A 19,750-nucleotide genomic window follows, 5' to 3' on the forward strand; every position below is an offset into this window, starting at 1 on the left:
ATGTTTTGTTCACATTGCAAGCCCTAGACCAAGTTTATGCAGGAAAGACTTCCCTGATCTATTTGAGGACCCCCTTTCTGCCCCTAGCCTTCAGGCATTGCCCCACAGCTGTGCTTCCTTACCCAGAGACAGCAAGTCAGTGAGGACACTGAGGATATTCAGGATGACATCCTTGTCACCAGAGCTCTGAAATGGAAACACACCAAACTTAGGGATCAGTTCAGAACAGTGAATTTCACGTAACACAGGGCTGTGATGCATCATGCAGTGCAGAGGCACTGAGATCCTTGCTTGGATACTGAGTACTTTTTGTGCCATCTGGCCAGTGAGTATGTGGAACCATATTGATAACACATTTTAAAAGCCTCTAACAGACATACTGATCACACTACACAATATTTAATACACAGTAGCATTTCTAGAGGATTTACATCCAAATTCTAAATTACATCTCTCTGGTTTTGGTTTGGTCTGGCTACCTCAAAGTTGAGGAAATTCTGTATCACATCGATGTTAAATGTGGGGTGGATTTCCATGACAGCATCCCTTATTACCAGCAGTTGAAGAAGAATATTTTTAATTATATTAATCTCACTTTATCTCCCACTAAACGATTACAATAGGATAATATCTTACACATCTATGGCTCCTATATTTATGACTGTTGAAGAGCTGCAGAAACTCAACCCACTTTGCATTCTGGATATATGGGATCATTTTACCATCCAGACTGATTCAATCATTCTCTGAGATACTTAACATTATGCAACCAAATATTTAAGACAAGGAATTGAGAAGTAACATCTAGCAAAAAGAAACTGTAGAGAGAATATAGGGAAAATTAATTCAATGACTATTAATGTATATGGATTTTTTTTGCAGTGGATCTCTGCTAAATTCACAGCACAAACCCTATATCTCTACAAACCAGAATTCCCATCATACTGGTTTTGGTCAGTTATCAGCGTTAACAAACTTTAACTGCTCAATACACATTTCATGCTGGTATAAATGAGCAATGGGGACAAAAGTATCAGCAAGGGAGTGAGATAAAAGAACAAGAAGTGATCAGTGGAAGGGGAAAAGAGAGGAGTCAGGTGGGGATGAGAGAATGGAGCAAACAGGCAGATTCACTTCTGAAATGGGGACTCGGGAGGAAGGTCTGTGAGCACTGCTGCCTTTCTAAAGACTTATCTCACGTTTGTTGTTAGATAAAATCCACAGGGAAAGTGCAAGTCTCATTCCTGTCTCAGAGCTTGCCCATGCCCAGAGTGAGAACCTGCTGTTTCTATTCGTTACTACATTAACCCAACAAGCAGAGATCTCTGCACTGAACATGAAAGTTCAGCCCTTTCATGAACCGTGTTGAAATCAAAAGGCTTGGTATGATAGGACTGCTGCTTCTGTCAGAGCCAAGACAAACAGAATATGTGGCTTTAATGAAATCCAGTAACTCTCGGTTCACCAAGTTATTGCTACCCTCACCTTAGAGAAGGAGTGTAAATTCATGTTAGTGGCTCAAGGGACCACACAGAGAGGAAAGGCTGCAGCAGGGTCAGAGCAGTTCTGAATACCATTACTTCTAGGTAACATCTATAATTTTAGTCATATTTTAATCTTGATAATTCATGACTTTATTAATTAGTCCACAGTCCTGAGCTGTCTCAAGTCTCCCAAGGCAAACACAGAGCCATCAGAGCTCTCTTTCCAAGAGTTTCTTGGCATTTTCTAGCATAGGGGCTTAACAGTCAGGGGCAGGCTGTCAGGAGTGATGAGTATCCGCCAAATTTACTGACTCCAGGAACAGTTACTGTTCTCAGCACCTTTTTAAATATCAGGGTTGCCTAAATCAGACTGTGTTCTGATTTTATCTTGCTGCCTCTCAGTATCCCTTTCCTCTGTAGGTGGATGGATTACACATTAAGATTTCAGTAATGAAGTCTTCATTGATTTATGCTCCTATTACACTGGGTTGTTTATTTTAACTGATTGGATTGTGGGTTTCCTAAGACATTAACACAAATAGTGATGACATAAGATATCCTCTGACTTTCCATGCGCTTTATCCAGGGATTTAAATGAACAAAGAACTTGAGGGGACATGAAAGATCAGCCTTTAAAATGTGCAAATTAGAGCTGAGTGAGATTGCCAAATATTTTACCTGAGTATTTACTCTTCATGTTTTAACCCCAACACTCTGACTGTGTTGGTTATCCCATCATTCCCCTTCCTCCAGAGCACTAGAGAGGGAATTGGATGACTTGTGTTTTCTCTGAAACAGTGGATAAACCCCTTGTCCCATTACAAATTCAAACATATTTCCCACCTTGGTGGCACCACTGAATAATAGAGAACACTGCAGAAGAACACAGCTCCAATTTATAACAACAAGGCAACACAGGATAAACAGCCCTGTTGTCCCACAAGATGGCAACTTGACTGTTGAAAAGGAACAGCTCAGATTTTGACTAATTAGCTTGAGCTTTTCAAAGTCATCAAAGATGTTTGGACACTGAAATCCATTAGAATCAATTGTTTAAATTAATACTCATACCAAACTGTTTGTGGATGAATTGCCAACAAATTCATTCATAGAAAATATTCAGTAAATCTTTTTGAAGAGTAAGTACAAATGAGAAAATCACAACTTGTGCCTGATCTAAAAAAGATGAATAGAGTGATTTCTTTAATGCAAATTACATACCCAGCTCTGGCTAAAATATACACGAGTTATTTTTATTGAAATATATGTTTGATTGTTCATGAACAAACCACAAGCAAAGAAAGGAGTAAAATTCCTCTTACTAAATATTATCCATTCCTGCCAGCACTTTTAAATGTTAGATACAACATCTATACGTGCACAGATTAATGAAGATGCATTCGTGGTATGTGGCCGGAATAAGAGCAGAGAAAAGGTCCCAGAGGCTCAAGTTAGACTACAAAATCACCAACTTCCTGCAGGATTTCATTAAAAGGATTTAAAGTTAGAGCCAAATTGTTACCTCTTAAGAGCCTGTAGCTGCCTTTCATGCTGCCTTTCCAGCTTGTAGATGGACAAAGGCTAAAGCAGCAAAAATCATCACTTAAAATACTAGGCATGACTGTACTTTTGGCTAGAACCTCTCATCTTATCCTTGCTTCAGCAAAGCCTGCTGCCTTTCTCACCCAACTGAGAGTATCACAGGGCTGAGTTCAGATGCATTTAATCAGCTCCCAGCTGATAGTTACTTTCTGAGCTTTTTTCTGGGAATTAATCCCTAAAACACCGGGGCTTTGGTCAGCTTGGCTGAAGCTCCTCATAGATAAACAGCAGGAGGATGGAGAAAGCCAAGAATGAAAAAATACCCCAGTGCATAGTCATTGATACGTTACAGGCAGCAAGTGATTTGGGTTTGGAGGACAACAGCTTGACCCCAAGATCCTTCTGACTGGCAGCTCAGGTTTTTGCTGACCCATGATTAAACAGGGAAGGAGCTCCTGTCTCCTTGCCCAGCTCCTGGGAACACAGCAAGGCAAGCTGTTATTTACTCAAGACAAGATTATAAAATTACAATTAAGCCCCAGGAACAGGTAATTTTGTTTTGCCAGGGAAGTCTCCTGGGATTAGAAGACCCAGTAGCTGGGATTTTTCCTGTCCCACCTGAAGGACAGCAGCTACCAGTTAGCACTGGCTTAAAACAAAGACCTCCTATAAACTCAATCTTTTGTGTAGCTCTTGAGTTTTCATGTCTTCTGGCCAAAGGAAAGTATTTCTCCAAATGAGACAGGCAAACTACTGAGAGCATTTACTGTGATTCTATGCATTAGTGCTGAAAGAAAGCAGGGTACCCAGAAAGAAATAAAGCAACTTTGTTTGAAAAAGAAAATAAAATTGTGCAGTGTGGTATTTACTAATAAATATTTTATCTGGGGAAAGAAATACAATGTATTGGAATTGTTATTCCAATCACAAAAGTAATAAATGCAAAATTAAAGAGTCACTCCTGCAAGACAATACATAACAGGATTTCTACCAATATTCCTATTAAATTAATTGTTGAGTATAATCTCACAAAACTGTGACTGTTTAGGGAAAAAAAAAACCCAAATAAACACAAAAGAGCCTGCTTTTAAAAGCAAGTTATTGCTGCACTGGACCAACAAGCTTCCAGACCTGTTTTTTTAAGGAAGAGGATGTCCAGTTCCAGGGTTTGTCTGTTTGTTTTTAAATAGCCTGTTTCTAAATAGCTACATGGGATTTGATGTGTCCAAAATACATCCTTCTTTCTTCTCCTAGCCTTAATAAATTTGCTCACACGAACAGCAGCAGTCGGAAAACTGTCTGTGTAATGAGACTTGCATCTGCAAGTAAAATTTCTCACTCTCTGCACTCAAAGCCTATTAAAGAGAAATCCAGGTGCAGATTTAATACTAGCTAAAATCAAGACTAGGTTATGGGCCAAGCAGAACTAGTCCTCACTCTCTCATGAGACCTCTAGAAACTGTTGGGCTGCTAATAACTGTATTAATGCTTAAATCAGAGACTCCCCTCCCGATGTTCTGCTGCCAGTGAGGCAGAGGTGCATACCAGACCCAAATGCTGGGCACAGCCGCTCACCGCTGGCATTATGGATTTGCCAGCTGGATATCTTCATCCCACAGCTGACTATCCACCCTTACAATAACTGTGAAGCCAGGTTTAGTGCCTTATGTTCTGTGCCTAGTCAGAGTAAATTGCTTTTTCTAATTCAAGTGGAGCTAAAAACTCACACTTAAACAAGAGAGCAAAATACCCTGGAGAGTTTCTTGTCTGTGTGCTCCCATCCTCAGCCTCAATATTCAGCCAGCTAACCGTGATTTCTTCTGGTTGGGAGGTTAGTATCTACAGTGCTGGATACACGGAGGTTTAGAAGAAAGGTAAAATCACCACTTCTGAGGGGAAAAATGGGGTTTGAGGGTCTATGTAATATCACTAAGCAACCTTGGAATAAGGGAGTATTTAAAAAATAGTGATTACAGCTGAGTTTTTTTATCACTGAAATACTCTCTTGCAATACTTCCATCATCCAGCTTTCAAAGGATCCCAAGAAGTTACAGTCCTGTTGCTCCTGTCCCCAGAACACCCATCCAAATGTCCTCAGCACCACCACAGACATTTCCATCCTCTGTGGCAACCAGTAAGTGCATTTCTTTTGCCTAATCTGGATTTCCTCTCTTGAGGAGTCAGAGAGGCCTGAGCAAGACAGGAAACTCGAAGGAGACATGGTAAGGAAAGCATCTATTTAAAGACTCAGAGTGGAGGACCTTGTTGCTTGGTGTCCTAAGTGACCTCTTTAATCCTGCAAGAAAGGCGTTCACAGCTGTGGGGGATCACATAGCCCTCAAACTGTACACAGGGCAGCCAAGGGGTCTCCCAGAACAAGGCACGTGGCCCAACATGTTCTTGCTCCTGTTCCCAAGCCTTAGAGACAAGTCCTTCTTGCTGGTTCCCGCATACCTGTGTGAGGCATGGCTGGCACCCCATTTACCCAAGCACCAGCCGTTTTCATTCTTGCTGATGCTTAACTCCAAGCCAAGCTCTATGCATCAACCAAAGGCAGCAGTTGTGGATTTTATACTAGAGAATATAGCAAATACACATAAAAAAAATACACACTCCCTGCTGCAATCTGTTGGAATAGTATTTTCATGGCCCGCAATGACCTGCAGGTATGTTTTTTCTCATCCTTGTTTGCACTTGGGTGTGATAACCTACAATACACCAGATCACTGCAGGGGATAATGATTACATGCCCTTCACACTGGATGGCAGCTCACCCAGGTGATGGGGCAGAAGTAGTGCCTCAAAGCCAGCTTCTAACATGCTATTGTACAGGGGTTTGCTTCTAGTATTTGAGGTTCAGGGCTTCTTCTTGAAGGTTATATTCTGCACTCTGTGGGACTGAACTACTTCAAGGCAGAGATGGGCAAATTCCAAACTTATATCTGGATGTCTTCAAAACACTGAAGGTGTTGAGATGTAACAGCTTGGCCTGAGCTGATCTCTAGCCAAAATAACTTGGTGAATAACATGGTGGAAATCATCTGTGCCAAGGAATCCTACTATATTTAATGCAATAAATTGCTCTAACATAACACCTTTCATCACAAGATCACAGATTTCTTCACAAATATGAATTAACACCTGTCCCACTGCATCCCTCATCAAGAAGATCAGATTAATTGTCCTTTATTTTCTGCTGGGAAATACCATCCTCTGGTGGGAAATTCACATAGTCAATACTGAAGAGGATCAGTGGCAAAGCCCAGACAGCTATTGCAATAAAATGAAGCAGAAACAGTGCAGAGAAGTATTACAACTCTCAATCACACACTTACTTCCATTTCTTTGTGGGGGAAATTCCTTCACTGAGATCACCCTTCTCCTCCCAACTTACCAGGAGGAAGTGCAGCAGAAAAGACCTATGCCCTGCAGGGAATACTAATGCCAGACTGGGAGAAGAAAGGGAGACCAGCAGCCTAACCCTGCTTACAAAGCAATTCATCCTTGTGCCCAGTGGCAAGGGAGATGCTACATTTAATTCATCCACACAAGAATTAAGGAACACAGAGACTATGATCTGCCCCTTTTCCAAAGGATGTTTTACCTTCTGGGTCACAAAAGTCCAAGGTGTTTCGCTTCACTTCAGAGCAGTGTTGCTCGTCATGTATATGCCACACCATTAGTGTGTCTCACTAATGAAATGTATTTACACCAAGACATCTGCAAGAATTATGCCCTGGTAGACTGCAATATCCTGGATACTTTTGGCAAAGTAATTTCTTTTACTTTCTTTCTGACTTTCCTTTCTTTCTTTTTCTCTTTCTCTCTTTCTTCCTTTCTTCCTTTCTTCCACAGTTCTATGTTCTCAAAGAAAAGACTGTCCTTGTGCAGAAGTTCCTTCTGAGATGTTCGTTTGTGTCACTTGCTCCTCTCTCTAATGCATCTCTAATAGAGCAATTACTTCATTATGCAGAACCGGTGGTAAAACACATTATTATATAACATTAAAATGCTTCTGTCAGGTTGGAAGTGCTAAAAGAATAAGGAAACTTTGAGATAAATTAAACCACGTGATATTCTGCAAAAGGCTTTTAAACTTTCCTTTGAATATTTCTAATGTTCTTTCTGTAATTTCTACCACAGATAAATTCTCTCAGGTTTCATCTCTTATTTCACAATAAATTACCTATGACACCTAAAGGTTTTGACTAGATTTAATGTTATATCCTTCACTTTTTCCCCCTCTTTTAATCTATTTTTATTTTAATGCCAAAATTATCCTAGCATATGTCTTTCACACTCTCTTAATAAGTTTCTCTAAGGCATTAACAATTCTTGCACAATGATCTCTATATGCATGTTAGCACCTACTGTTTATTGCCATTTCTTATTGCTATATTTTATATTACTTTAGCTGTTACTGAACTATTTAGAATTATTAATGTTTTGTTCAAATGCCACTCAGTTACAGCTACTTAACACAACTGCCATCCAGACTTAATAGGGAGGGATCTGTTTTTCCATTCAGCTGTAGGGTCTTTTTCCACTACTAAAGACAAAAGAGCAGCATGAAACATGCCACTGCCTTTCTTTGTGAGATTTTATGGGTGTCAGTCCAGAGAACCCCCTGTTTTTCAAAGAAGCAGCACATTTTGGAATTGACCAAGCTCTTTCCAAGCAATGGCATTTCTCAAAGTGCAAGTGAGTCTGGAAGGTCCTTGATTTCCAGACTCACTGTTTTTTTCCAGTGTACTGTTTATTTCCAGATGTACTGTTTAATAAAACCAGAGAATTTGAATACTGTAGTAAATGTGAGTATGTGTATGTGGAAATAAATAGCCATAATGAGGATCATAGAATCAGAATAGTTAGGGTTGGAAAGGACCTTAAGATCATCTAGTTCCAACCCGCCTGCCATGGGCAGGGACACCTCACACTAAACCATGGCACCCAAGGCTCTGTCCAACCTGGCCTTGAACACCACCAGGGATGGAGCATTCACAACTTCACTGGGCAACCCATTCCAGCGCGTCACCACCCTTGCAGTAAAGAATTTCTTCCTTATATCCAATCTGAACTTCCCCTGTTTAAGTTTTAACCCGTTGCTTTCTCTAGGGTGTTTCTGCTTGAGCTAGGCATGATAAAGTCACAAGTCTGCATGTCTAATCTCAGTCTGCCCTGACACTTGCCTAGGATGATGCCCTGTTCAGTCTGGTCTTCTCTCTGTATTCCAGTGCTAACACTCTCATTTGCTTCGCATTAGTCTGACATTGACTTGTACAAGCTGAAAAAAAAGGATCACTATGAAGTACATTCTGGTTAGAAACATACCAGTCCTTTCTCTTGCCAAGACTATTGCCATTACTTGACAATCCACCTCACTTACAAAAGTGCCTTCTGGAACAGTAATGAAAACGCCTTTAATCAATCAACATTTCATAATGACAATTGAGGCATGAGTAGTGGAGACAAACAGCTAATAACTATTGTTAGTAGCAGCTTATTTTCTTAAAAGGTAGAACTTGAAAATGAAAATGATGAACCTATTTTTCTCATCCAGTTTAAGTGAAAAATCAAACAACAAACAAAATTCGGCATCCATAATGAATAACAAACTCTGCTTCGAAATTCTAATGACTTGAAGCATTATTACTAGTAATGTAAAGCAGAACATCTGGTTAGCTGCATTGCTGAGACCCATCTGTTTAGATCTAAACAGCAATCTCTTACAAGCCCTCAATTCTCTGAAGAAAGCTGCCAATGCTTTAAAGGTATGACGGGGGGTGTCATTTTCAATCCAGAAGGTAACAAAGCTTTTTCTTATCTTTAGTCTCCATCCAGTGCAAGACATCCAGTAGCAGCAAGCCAACGCCTTAATGTTAAAGAAAGATATGTTTGGGGCTTTATTCAGCCCTTGTTACTGCAATTCTGTAGCTCAGCAGCACTTGCAAGCTAACTGCTGGTCAGCCAAGCTAAAAGGCAGTGAAGGAGTCCACTGCTGCGTTTGTGCTCCAGGAAAAGGTGACAGGAGTTAAAGTTTAAAATACAAGTTCAGTGTCCTCTCAGAGGCTCCTGAGCATCCAGGCTAATGAAGATCAGGGATATTGTGAAGCAAGAGACGAGTGAGATTTCTTACTCCTACCAGTGTCTTTCTCTGGTTCTTCTGCAGTGGAGCTGCAGTATCTGAGGGGCAACATAGATCCAGCACATCCTGATCCAGGAGGCAAGAAGTGCAGTGTCCCCTGAAATGCCCTCCTCTGCACCAAATTCCATGAGCTGTCTCTCCTGAGACACACGGGAATGGGTTGAGCATGTGATAGCATAGGACTCTTGTGAAAAGAGGGGACCTTTGTCAGGAGCCATGTGTTCTCCTGCTGCTGGCATAGCAATGGGAGGGACCTCCATAGACCCACACTTGTCTCACTGAGATCTGAGCAAATGCAGTCATCTTGTCATGGTGGGCTGATCCCTGAGAGAAAGGTGAGTTCTTCAGTGAGTTCCCAGAAAGAGATTTGATCTATGCATCCACTGCCAGCATGAAGAGACCACCAAAAAGCAGTTCTTGTGTCCTATTTATTTTAAGCATGTTCTCAAGGAGACCTGCTGGTGTAGCAGTGCTCTACAGGCTTTGTTAGGACACAGCAGGGAACCCAGCTAGGAAGATTTCCAGCTGTTTGATGAGCCATCCACTCAGACAACCACCTTTCAGACAAATCCCTCAGGATTCCTGATTGTATCAGGAAGATACAGCCTCTGCTGCAGGATCTTTGGAAACAAACCGCTCATAAACATGGTTTTCATCCCAGAGGGCAAGTTGTTTTAACACATCTCTGATTCCAGCTGTCCCTTGAAATCTCTGTATATTATGGGGAGATCAAATGACCTTAGCCCTATTGGAAGTGAGATTGGCAATGAAAAACAGAACCAGCCACACATTCTGGATCTCATTTCTTCATCTCTAGTTCTCTCCCCACTTGCAGAACTCTAGCACAGGGCAAGAGACCTCTCAAAAGCAAGAAGTTTTCCCAAGAGGAGGCCAGATAAATCAGGGTGCTAATGCTGCATTCCCTTATCCTCTCCAGAAATTGCCTCCATGTGGATGGCACTGGTTTATTCCTGGAAAAATAGGGGGTCGAGAGAGGTAGTTCAGTTTGTTCCTCTGACTTCATCAGATCAGCATTTTAATCATAGGGAAAGGTCAGGTGTACCATTCTCCCTCCTCCCCTCTTTGCAGTGCAGACAGGTGGGCATTCACCATGCCAAGCAAACTGCTTATGGAAGGATCTCTTTTTCTCCCTGTCATGCTCCTTGCTTGCCAGGTTAATCCTGAATAAAATGGAGGACCAACTTTCTCTTCCCTGTAAATCTGCTACGTTGGCCTTTCAGCAAGATCCCATAGGAAAACAGAGGATGGCAGAGGATGGCAGGCATTGCACTGATTTCACCCAGGCTGCATTAGTGTCGTCTGCTCACGGACTAAGTTGTACCACCCTTTCATATGGGAAACAAAGTAAACTAAGACTCTTTTGCCTTAATTTGACAGATGAGATTTATCCCCATTTACGGACCAAATGGATAATCTGGAGGCACAGACATTAAATGAATTTTAAGGAGTTTGTAACATTCCTGAAATAAAGCCCAGGACTCCTGCTTTAGCCATCAACACACCATCATTCTCTTGAAAGGAAGGGAATAGGTAGCAGAGAGTGCAGCAGAGCAGATGGGCCCAGGGGAGAAGAGTCTGTCTCTGTTTACTACAGAGACCAAATTCCCATTGGGCCCAGTGGGAAGCCTTTGCCTATAAATTACACCAAAAATTAATGTGCATAAAAGACTCCACAGAAGTTAATTGCAGTAAAACACAATGCTGTGGTGCTTCCATGGCTCTAGTGTCAGAAAAATACACTTTTCAGTTTCAAAGCATCACTTGTTGCAAGGGAGTAAAAAAGCCCAGATTTCTTTGGTAGAGTAGTTATTTCTCCCACAGGACTTCTGTGCCAGGATTACTCAATTTTGTAATGAGAATCATCATGAAAGTTTTGCCATCCTTATTAATTCCACCTCAACCTACAGCACCTTTTATAAATAGAGCTGTGTTCTTCCAGAACAGACCATGAGGAGAAAAAAAACCCAGCCTTGTTCTCTAAACCCCTTAAGGAAAGGAGGTTTAGCTTTGCTCATGGAATTTCTTGTCAAGCAGATGTTGACCTACCAATCAATAGCTGGTCTAAAACATTAGTTCTCTTTTTTGTAGCTTAGAAGTGCCTGTGGCCAGAAGTATCTCTCTTATGTTATCTTTGTCCTCTCTAGAAGACATCTTATGAAATCAGTGACAAATCTTGATTTCTGAAACTTGATTTCTTTATAATAAGGTAAGCCTCTACTCAGTCAAAGGCTATAACACTGCAACAGATCAAAAGGAAATACTAAGTATGGAAATGAATATGTGTGTCTCCATTGACCTGTGGAGGAGAATGACTGCATTTCCCTTATTTTAAGGGGCATTCTTCATCACATTGACTTTCCTTTCCCAAGCTGTACTAAGATAAATTATTTTCCCTTTATGAAAACACAGAAGATTATCCAGTTCTTGGAGATTTGAGTCTTCACCCAAAGAATGCACCTAGACTATGTTTAGGTCAACTTCTCACAAAGATAAAACTATCAGAAAAAAGTAAGAATTATATATGTTTTTTTAAATTATATCAGAAAATGTCTACAAATATTTGAGGGTGGTTTGGATTGACGTTCTTGCATCAAAGTCATCTTTAATTAAGCTGTCTTTTCTGAATTTAAACCATCTCTTCTGAAACAGCAGCACTTTAGTGCTTTCTGGTGCACTCATAGCTTCCAGGATTGCAGGCTCTGATGATCCACCATCAGTATGTCAACTGAGCTGGACAATTTAGTTGTATGAGAACATACTGTATGGCTCCCAACTAATGCTCGTTCCTCACCTCCTGCAGCAAATTTGGTTTTGTCAACGGGGAGAAGGGAAGCTGTTCAGTGAGATTGCTTTGTACTGTTCTTGGTTTCCTTGGGAGAAGGTTGTAGCTCCCTTGCAAGGCACGTCTCACCCATTCCCAGGCAGATTCTGGCCTCACAGTTCCCTGAGGACTGAAATCAGCCTGCTTTGCCCAAGAACAACAGCTCCTCATCCTTTCCTGAGGAGATGAGCAGCAAAGCCGGCATGCAGAATGGCCCCAGCTAATGGATCAGCACCTTTATCCTATGGCCCATTGGGCTCTGTAGGCAAACAGGTGCAAATAGACTATCTATGAGACAAGTGCTTATTAAAAGAACAGGGAAAGGCAAGAGGGAATTATTTTCTATCCTGATGTGGTGAGAAGAACATAGTCACGAGGCTGGAGCCTGGCAGAGCCCAACAACATATGTGGGCATGTGGTATGTCTATGGATTTAGGATGTTCAAAGACTGAGGTTCTCAGGTGTGCGTACATCAACCCTAACATACGCTGAAAAGGCCACGTCTCCCTAGGAGCTTAGCTTGTTCCATGAGGAGCTACTAGCAAACACTGCCCTGCTTCTGTACTTCCCACTGACTCCTCCTGCAGAAGATGGGGCTTTTACCTGCACTTCCAGAGGTATAAATCCGCTCCAAATTTCATTGCAAGAATAGTGATGATACACGTCGTGTTATCTAGCCTGGCACAAACAGGAATGAACACACAGAGGAAGCATCCCTATGATAGCAACAACTCCAGGAGCAATTTTCAACACTGTTATCCCAGACCAAGTGACAAAAAAAATCCCTCCCCATGTCTTAAATTCCTAGTACATGTATGAAATGCTTTTCTTCCTGTTAACACACATCAGTAAACTCTCTGCTGGTGTCAGTAGACACTGCTAAAGTTAACCATTATCAGCCCCTACATTTTTCAATACAAGTAACTTTTTTTCTGTGATTTTTGCTAAATGTAACAAAATAAACTTTAATTAAAAGATGTCCACAATCATATTTTCTACCACAGACATTTTTTCCCCATTGTAGATAAAGCCAAAAGGACTGGACTGATGTATCTTACAGGAAAATGTGTTGAAAAGATCTCAGAGCCATCACAACAAAATGCAGCATAATATGCTAAAAATACGATTATGTTATATGAAGCAATACAAGCAAGGTCTATTCAAGCAAACACCTCTCTGTATGAGACCATCTCTTCATATATTTCACAGAGGGAAAAAAAGGAGAGGGTGGAAATTTTCCATTGACATCAAAATACTGATGTAATATATAAATAAATCTATAGACATACAAAATCCCCTGTGGAAGCTAGATAACCACTAATAATTATTCTTGACTTATAACTAGATAAGCAGATGCATTTGAATATATTTTTATACTGTATGTGAAGGACAGGCATTTAAAAAAAATGCATACACCTCCTTACATTATGGATTTTAATGTGCGTTTGTGTCTATAATGCAGCAGTTATACAAAAATACACAGCATAAAGCTGTTTGACATGGTATAATGTGCCATTATATTACATCCGAATAGCCCAAGTTAAACAGCCTGGCCATGAGTACAAACTCAGGCCCTCGGCAGCCAAGAAGCAGCAGTGTTAAAGCATTCATGCTGTTTCATTTGCCTCCCTGGAGTAACTGCATTTTTTAATTTCATGATAACTTGTTTTATTTCACAAAACCTCTGCTCCAGGATGAGCAATGCCTGCTGCCAGGAAAACCACCCCTTATAGCTTTGTGTCCTCATCATTTAGCCTGTGGTTCTGTGCATTATTTATTGCACAGAATCCAGCCCTACACTGAAAACTAATTATTCACTTACTCCTCAAGGTTTTTAATGTGTTGTCATCAGAACTTCAGATAATTCTTTTCCCACTGTTCATTGCCTGATCTCTCTAACACTGATGGGAGACATGGAGGATTATCCATTTTACACATTAATAACGCAGATGCAGAGGGTTATAATCCATTTCTCCAGACCTGCATTCAACTGATTTGGCAACATGGACATCCTGTCACATTTGCATTTCTGCAAGAAGGGAGAAAGAGGTCTCAGGAACATTCATGACAATCTCATTTGTCCTCAAAGCACAAGTCGTCCTACGCAGGGCAGCAGAAGGCAGACTGAAGCCCACTTTCCTGTTCTGCTGAGATCCAGATTGCAACACTCTATTGCTCAGCCCAGCCATAGTTGCTGCCACTCCAATCAGTCTCCAGGCACATTTTGCACCCCAAGGTCCTGAATTCTCATTAATTCAGTTGCAGCAAATTCTGCATAACCCAATGGGAGGCATTTTCAGAGGAGCTGGCATTGTGCTCAGAGAAACAGCTGCAGCCAGCCTGGGGACACAGTGAAATCCTGGTCCCAGCTCAACTGATGGAAGGGTTTCAGCAGCATCCAAGACATGCTTCAGCTTCCTCTGAGGGCTTTTAGTGTTCTGCACTGATTCATGAGAGTGCCAAACCTCACTATTTCTTCTGTGGCCTGGCAGGAATTTGGGGTTAATGCATGCATGCTAGCCTACTTTCTTCTTTCTTGCTTAGCAGTGCCCCGTGGTGGTGAGCCAAGGATTGTAAGGAAAGTTTCTGGGTTACCTTTAGGTTTTCCTTGAACAGGGAGGAGATGACAGTTGAAGTGAGAAAAACAAGCTGGGGTGAGGGGGGCTGCATCACCTCTGTAGGATTGTTTGCAGAGAATTACTCCTTTTCTTCCACAGTTAAAGCAGAAAACAAGCTCATGCAGCATAAGTGGCTTTGGCAGCAGAGACACAAAAGAGTTGCTGGAGCTCCCAGTGTTTCCCCATGAAGGATTTTCCCCTTGAACTCTATATCCAAGTGTCTCATTGCCCTGACTGCACTACTTCTGCAGCTCCAAAGCTAGAATAATATTTGTGAGCAATAGGAGGACACTAAGTCTGCTGCTCTTCACCTTGGGTACAACAATCTCAGTAAAACTCAGTTAATGGCCATCTGGTTTTGTGTTGATTTTTGTTCCCTCTAAGGCTATTCCACTAAGTTCTGCCTGCCGAGCTGCCTCCCAAAACCACAGTTCCAAACTTCCAGCTCTTCCATTCCCAGCCTAAACCAGTGGGCACGCTGCTTGCTAAGCAATTCCTGGGATTTTTCGCACCTACTTTGCTCAATGCCAGGAATCTCAGCAGCTCTGCTGACACAATAAGTACAAGGATGCAGAGGAGACAAAACCATTTTGCAAAATATGTTTATATTCATTGTCACTGGAGCAGCATAGATATCTTCCCACTTGTCTTTAGGATAACAATAGAATTACCTTGTCAGCCAGCCAGCAAAACAGCTCAAAAGAAGCAGAGCAAAGGAACAGAGAGGTTCAAGTTAGCAAATAGTGGATCTTGTATCTGTTCCCTGCTGGGTACTACAACCATTCAAAGAGAAATCCCTTTACACAAACAACATCCTCCACTGATACGTAAGATTTCCACCTCTTTCCTTTCAAACCATAGTGTTTGGGAAGTTGTGCACACTATATGTCCAATGTAGTAGGACACAGTTTGAGCCAAAGATCTGCCAACGGCCCCAGGGGTTGCCAGCTTTGCAGAATATGTGAACGGGGACTGTGGCTTCAGGAAGCATGTGAAAACCATGCTGAGAGCCAACAGGAAATCTGGGAGTCCTCAAGCGACACAGTAGATGCTGCCATGGAATAAGGAGGTGTTCTCAGGGGTAACCAAGGCAGGCTCTTGTCTGGGCCTCGCAAGCAAGGAAGAAAGCAGGGAGAAAGCAGGGAAAGAATCAAAATGCTTCTTATTTAGCTACCTGGTTGGAGGGTGAAATGAGATGAGGGCCAGGACAAGCAGGAGCTGGAACTAGGATGCTGTACAGACTAAAGGGATTCACTAGTCTGGGACACAGTGAAAGATGCTGGCTTCAGTTCTCTGTTGTTCTTCTCAGCAACTAGCAGCTGCTTTTAACACCCAGATACCTCCTCCTGGCATTAAAATAAACAAGAGACCTAATCCCAAATCTCTCTGGGATTTTGCATTAGGAGGCTGCCTGTAGAATGGAATGTCAACCTTTTATCCCTGATCAAAAACCATACATGGGGAGGTTGCTTGTATCTGCCACCCTGCGGCCAAGGAGCAGGGTGAGAACTAGCGACCAGCCCAGCCTTGGTCTAGATACTGCAGTGTCCGTGTATGAAAGACAGCAGAGATGGATGCGAGGTGAGGAGGTCGATGGCATGCAGTTAGAGATGGGAACAGAGCTGGGTAACACCATCCAAGCCAGAGAGATGGGCAATGATAACGTAGGAGCACATTGAAGTGGGAGAGCCAAGAAGAGAGAGCAAAGAAGGTGACAGGGTTAGAAGCAAAATGACAAACTACAGCGAACTCTCCTAAAGGCTCAGCTCTGCCACACCGACACAAACCCTGTGAGACAACGGGAGGCTTTTCTTACATCTGAAATTCACATTGTAAAGCTGCACCTTGTAAGCAATGAAGCACTTTTTGCCTAGAGATCTGAAATGTCACGTCTTGCCTTCAGTGACACTTTGGTGACAAAATGCAGCTGCACTTTGAAAGCAGTTTTCTGCCTTTCACCTTGTCACTTTTCTGAACATCTGTAACACGCTGCACTTTTGAGCTGTCTTCGGAGGATCATGCTCCTACATTGCACTGGGAACAGTGTTGAAGAGCTCAGAAACTAAATGTGCTTCTTTCCTTGACTAGAGCAAGAGTTCAGTTATGAATTCCACAGTGTTCCAGTTTTGTTCTGCTTGACACCACCTTTAACAAAGCCAGGCTATGAGACTAGGAGTAAAAGAGTCTATGACAGGAGGAGATGGGAGAGCCACCCCCTTGGCTGAAGGTGATAGACACTATCTCAGGTGGGGACATTCATCCCACTAAGGGTAATAATCTGTGTCAGTGCTTGAAAGGGAGGAAGAAATTTAGCCCTGTGTGAGTGACTGGAGGAGAAGGGATGTTTTTATTCTTAGATTCATAAAGACTGGCTTCATGGCTAAATGTTCCTAAATTGTTCACCTGAAAGCTTTCTGCATACAAAGCAGTATTATATGCTAACAGAAATGGAAAAGGCACAGTAATATCCTGCAGAATAGCTTGCTGTATGCAGCAGACATGTTCTTCATGCCCAATAAAAGATTATGAACCAGCACTGACAGTCCAGCAGGACACAAAAACAAAAGAGCCGTGTTTTGGACAGCTGTTACAGAAAATAAGAAAGTGTGGAGAGATGGTATCAGCAAAAGCAAACATCAACACAAGTATTATTTCCTAGGCCAGTGCTTTCCAGCTGTGCCAAGTAAAGGTGATTTTATCACCTGATTTTTGTAGCAGAGATTGGCGATGGTGTTGCAGAGTCATAGTGGTAATGTATTGGCTGGAGGTAGGAGAAGGATGTGAATCAGATCATATGGGTGTTGTTATTGTCATCAACCACCTACATTCTGTCCTCTAGTACTCAGACCTCTGCATCCAATTGAAAATACAGCAAAAAAGCCTTTTGCTCTTCTTTAAGTGAATACAGAACTTTTGGAAATAAGGGTATAGATCTAACCATACCAAGGTTAGATCTGTAATACCAGGGTTGAATACTGTTCTACCTTGTGATTTACCAATACCATCATCTATTTCACCTACAGCTTTCCTAACTATATCTAGTCGAGCCCCCATGTAGCTTTGTCAATGAATCACGTATGTGATTTTGAACTACAGCTTCCAATTTAATCCTGGGCCTTGCCCATTTCTGTTCCAGATTATTCGGAGAGAAGCAGGACAGTTAATGTTAGAGCATAACAAAAAAAGAGATGTATGCTCAGCATTCAAGTGGCCAAAGTAATAGAGAACTGTAACTTCAATACAGCAAAAATGTGATCTAGTACAAAATATACATTAAATAAGCTGTAAGAACACAGGACAAGCAAGTTACACTGCCTGCAAATAAAAGGACAGTAGGACAGTTTTCTTCAGTGTGCCCATTTACCTGCAGAGCTCACTGCTATAGGGTGCCATAGAGGGCAAAGCAGAGCTTCACAATAGTATAAGAAATTGAAGCTGTTGACAGTTACATAAGCTTGGATCCAAATGCCAAGACTGATCAGCCCCACAACCATAGTTGTGAAGCCAATTGCGTATCATGGGGTTTTATAACCTCCTCTACACACTTGTGGCTGGTCACAGTGACCTTCCGAGCCATGAAGCTAAAAGATATGGATCTTTGGGCTGATCCAGGTAGGTAAGTCTGGTTTACACACCCTAACCCTCATTTTCTGCTTCTGCAATGTGTGAGGTTTCACCACCGCACGTTGCAGTAAGCGGCTGCTGCTGTCAGGGGGCTCTGAACACAACAGGCAACCGTCATTTCACCATAACTATCTAAAAACTGCTTTCTATGCAAGCAGCTTGTTTTGACAAAGCAATTCATACCCACCCCTCATGACAAAATGATGGCTTATGAAAGCATGGGTTCCTTCCCAAAACACACATGCCATTTCTTATGCCTCAACTTAGACATCCTGCAAAACCAGGAGGAGTGCATCCATGCTGGGGAAAAGCAGAATCACGGGGATCACCTACAGGCAGAGGGAGAGATACCTCTCCTTCATCCTGCAGCTGAGATTGTCCAACAGGTATGATCCTGGACTGGGACTCGTCCTTCTGCCCCTCAGGAGCATTCACTGAGCACACGCAGTGCCTCACTGATCTCAGCTTCTAGAGTTTTTGTCACTTCCCCATGAGTGCTTAAGGGTCCTGGTGAAGTCAATTTGACAAGGAAGAACCTGCTTCTTCCAGGCAGATCTGTTTACTCGCCTCCCTCAGCCCTCAGAGTAGTGGCATGCACTGGTCTTGCCTTCTCACAGACTGATAGCGCTGTCAGGTCCCATTCATTGCAAAGCAGCCTATTCCTCACACCTCCCTTGCTCCCCCTCTGCACACAGCGAGATGTGGGGAGCCGAGCCTCTGCCCTCATCGGTGATTGATGCATAGCAGTAATTGCCAGCATTCACCTCTGAATAGTGAAACTTCGTCTCATAAAGACTTTTTAAGGTGGGAGGTGCAGGTCAGGACTCCTGCATTTAAATGCGTTTAGAGACAAGCCAGCGTGGAGCTTGTACGAACAACCTCAGCCCAACAAGTTGCTGCTGGCGAATTAAAGAGGAAAACAAGCCCAAGCGCCTCTCTCATTAGTTCAAGCTGTTCTTACCTGGAGGGTGGAGAGAAGGACTTGCAAGCCACTGGCTTCTTGTTCTGCCATGCTGCTCCCCACTCACACTCCCTCTTTCTAGCAGCAGACACAATGCAGCGAGAAAGCAAAGCTGCCAACTTGCCTTGCTGCTGCCCCTGCGCCGTTTAAGAAACGAAGAAGCTAAACACAGATCCCCAGACACATGCACACTGCTACCACCAATAATCACAGCAATGCAACTCTAGACCTCAGCAGGAGAGATAAATGTACCCCCTCCCTCCGAGCTCTCCCACTGTGATGAGAAGATTAATCCCTATATAAAGAATCCCAGGGATTAAGTAAAGTGCTCAGGAAAGGTCTGGGTGCTTGGTGTGTGGCAGGGGGAGTGCGGGGAGGGTGGCAATAGCAACAAGAAAGCAGAAGAGCTACAAACCTCAAAGAAAGCCAGGGAGAAGGGAGGGAGCAGGCTGGCTGCCTGACAGGCATTCCCAGCTGACCTGCTGATCCGTTCCAGACCCTGCGTGGACTCGTCTCCGTTTGACTCCGCTCCAG

General features: G+C 42.5%; 1 protein-coding gene across 1 annotated transcript in view; it reads right to left on the bottom strand.

Annotated features, from left to right (window-relative positions):
• The window catches only part of AGBL1 (AGBL carboxypeptidase 1), a gene marked incomplete at both ends in the record, with an annotated part of 282,988 nt that extends 263,721 nt beyond the window's left edge, over positions 1-19,267 (bottom strand). Inside the window, 2 exons of the mRNA XM_080626759.1 lie at positions 123-186; positions 19,217-19,267. Of these exons, the coding sequence (XP_080482885.1) occupies positions 123-186; positions 19,217-19,267 (115 nt within the window). The remainder of the gene's footprint in view (positions 1-122; positions 187-19,216) is intronic.
• Between the last annotated feature and the right edge of the window lie 483 nt (positions 19,268-19,750).

The sequence above is a fragment of the Psittacula echo genome (genome assembly GCF_963264785.1).
Source record: "Psittacula echo genome assembly, chromosome: 10".
Lineage (NCBI taxonomy): Eukaryota > Metazoa > Chordata > Aves > Psittaciformes > Psittacidae > Psittacula > Psittacula echo.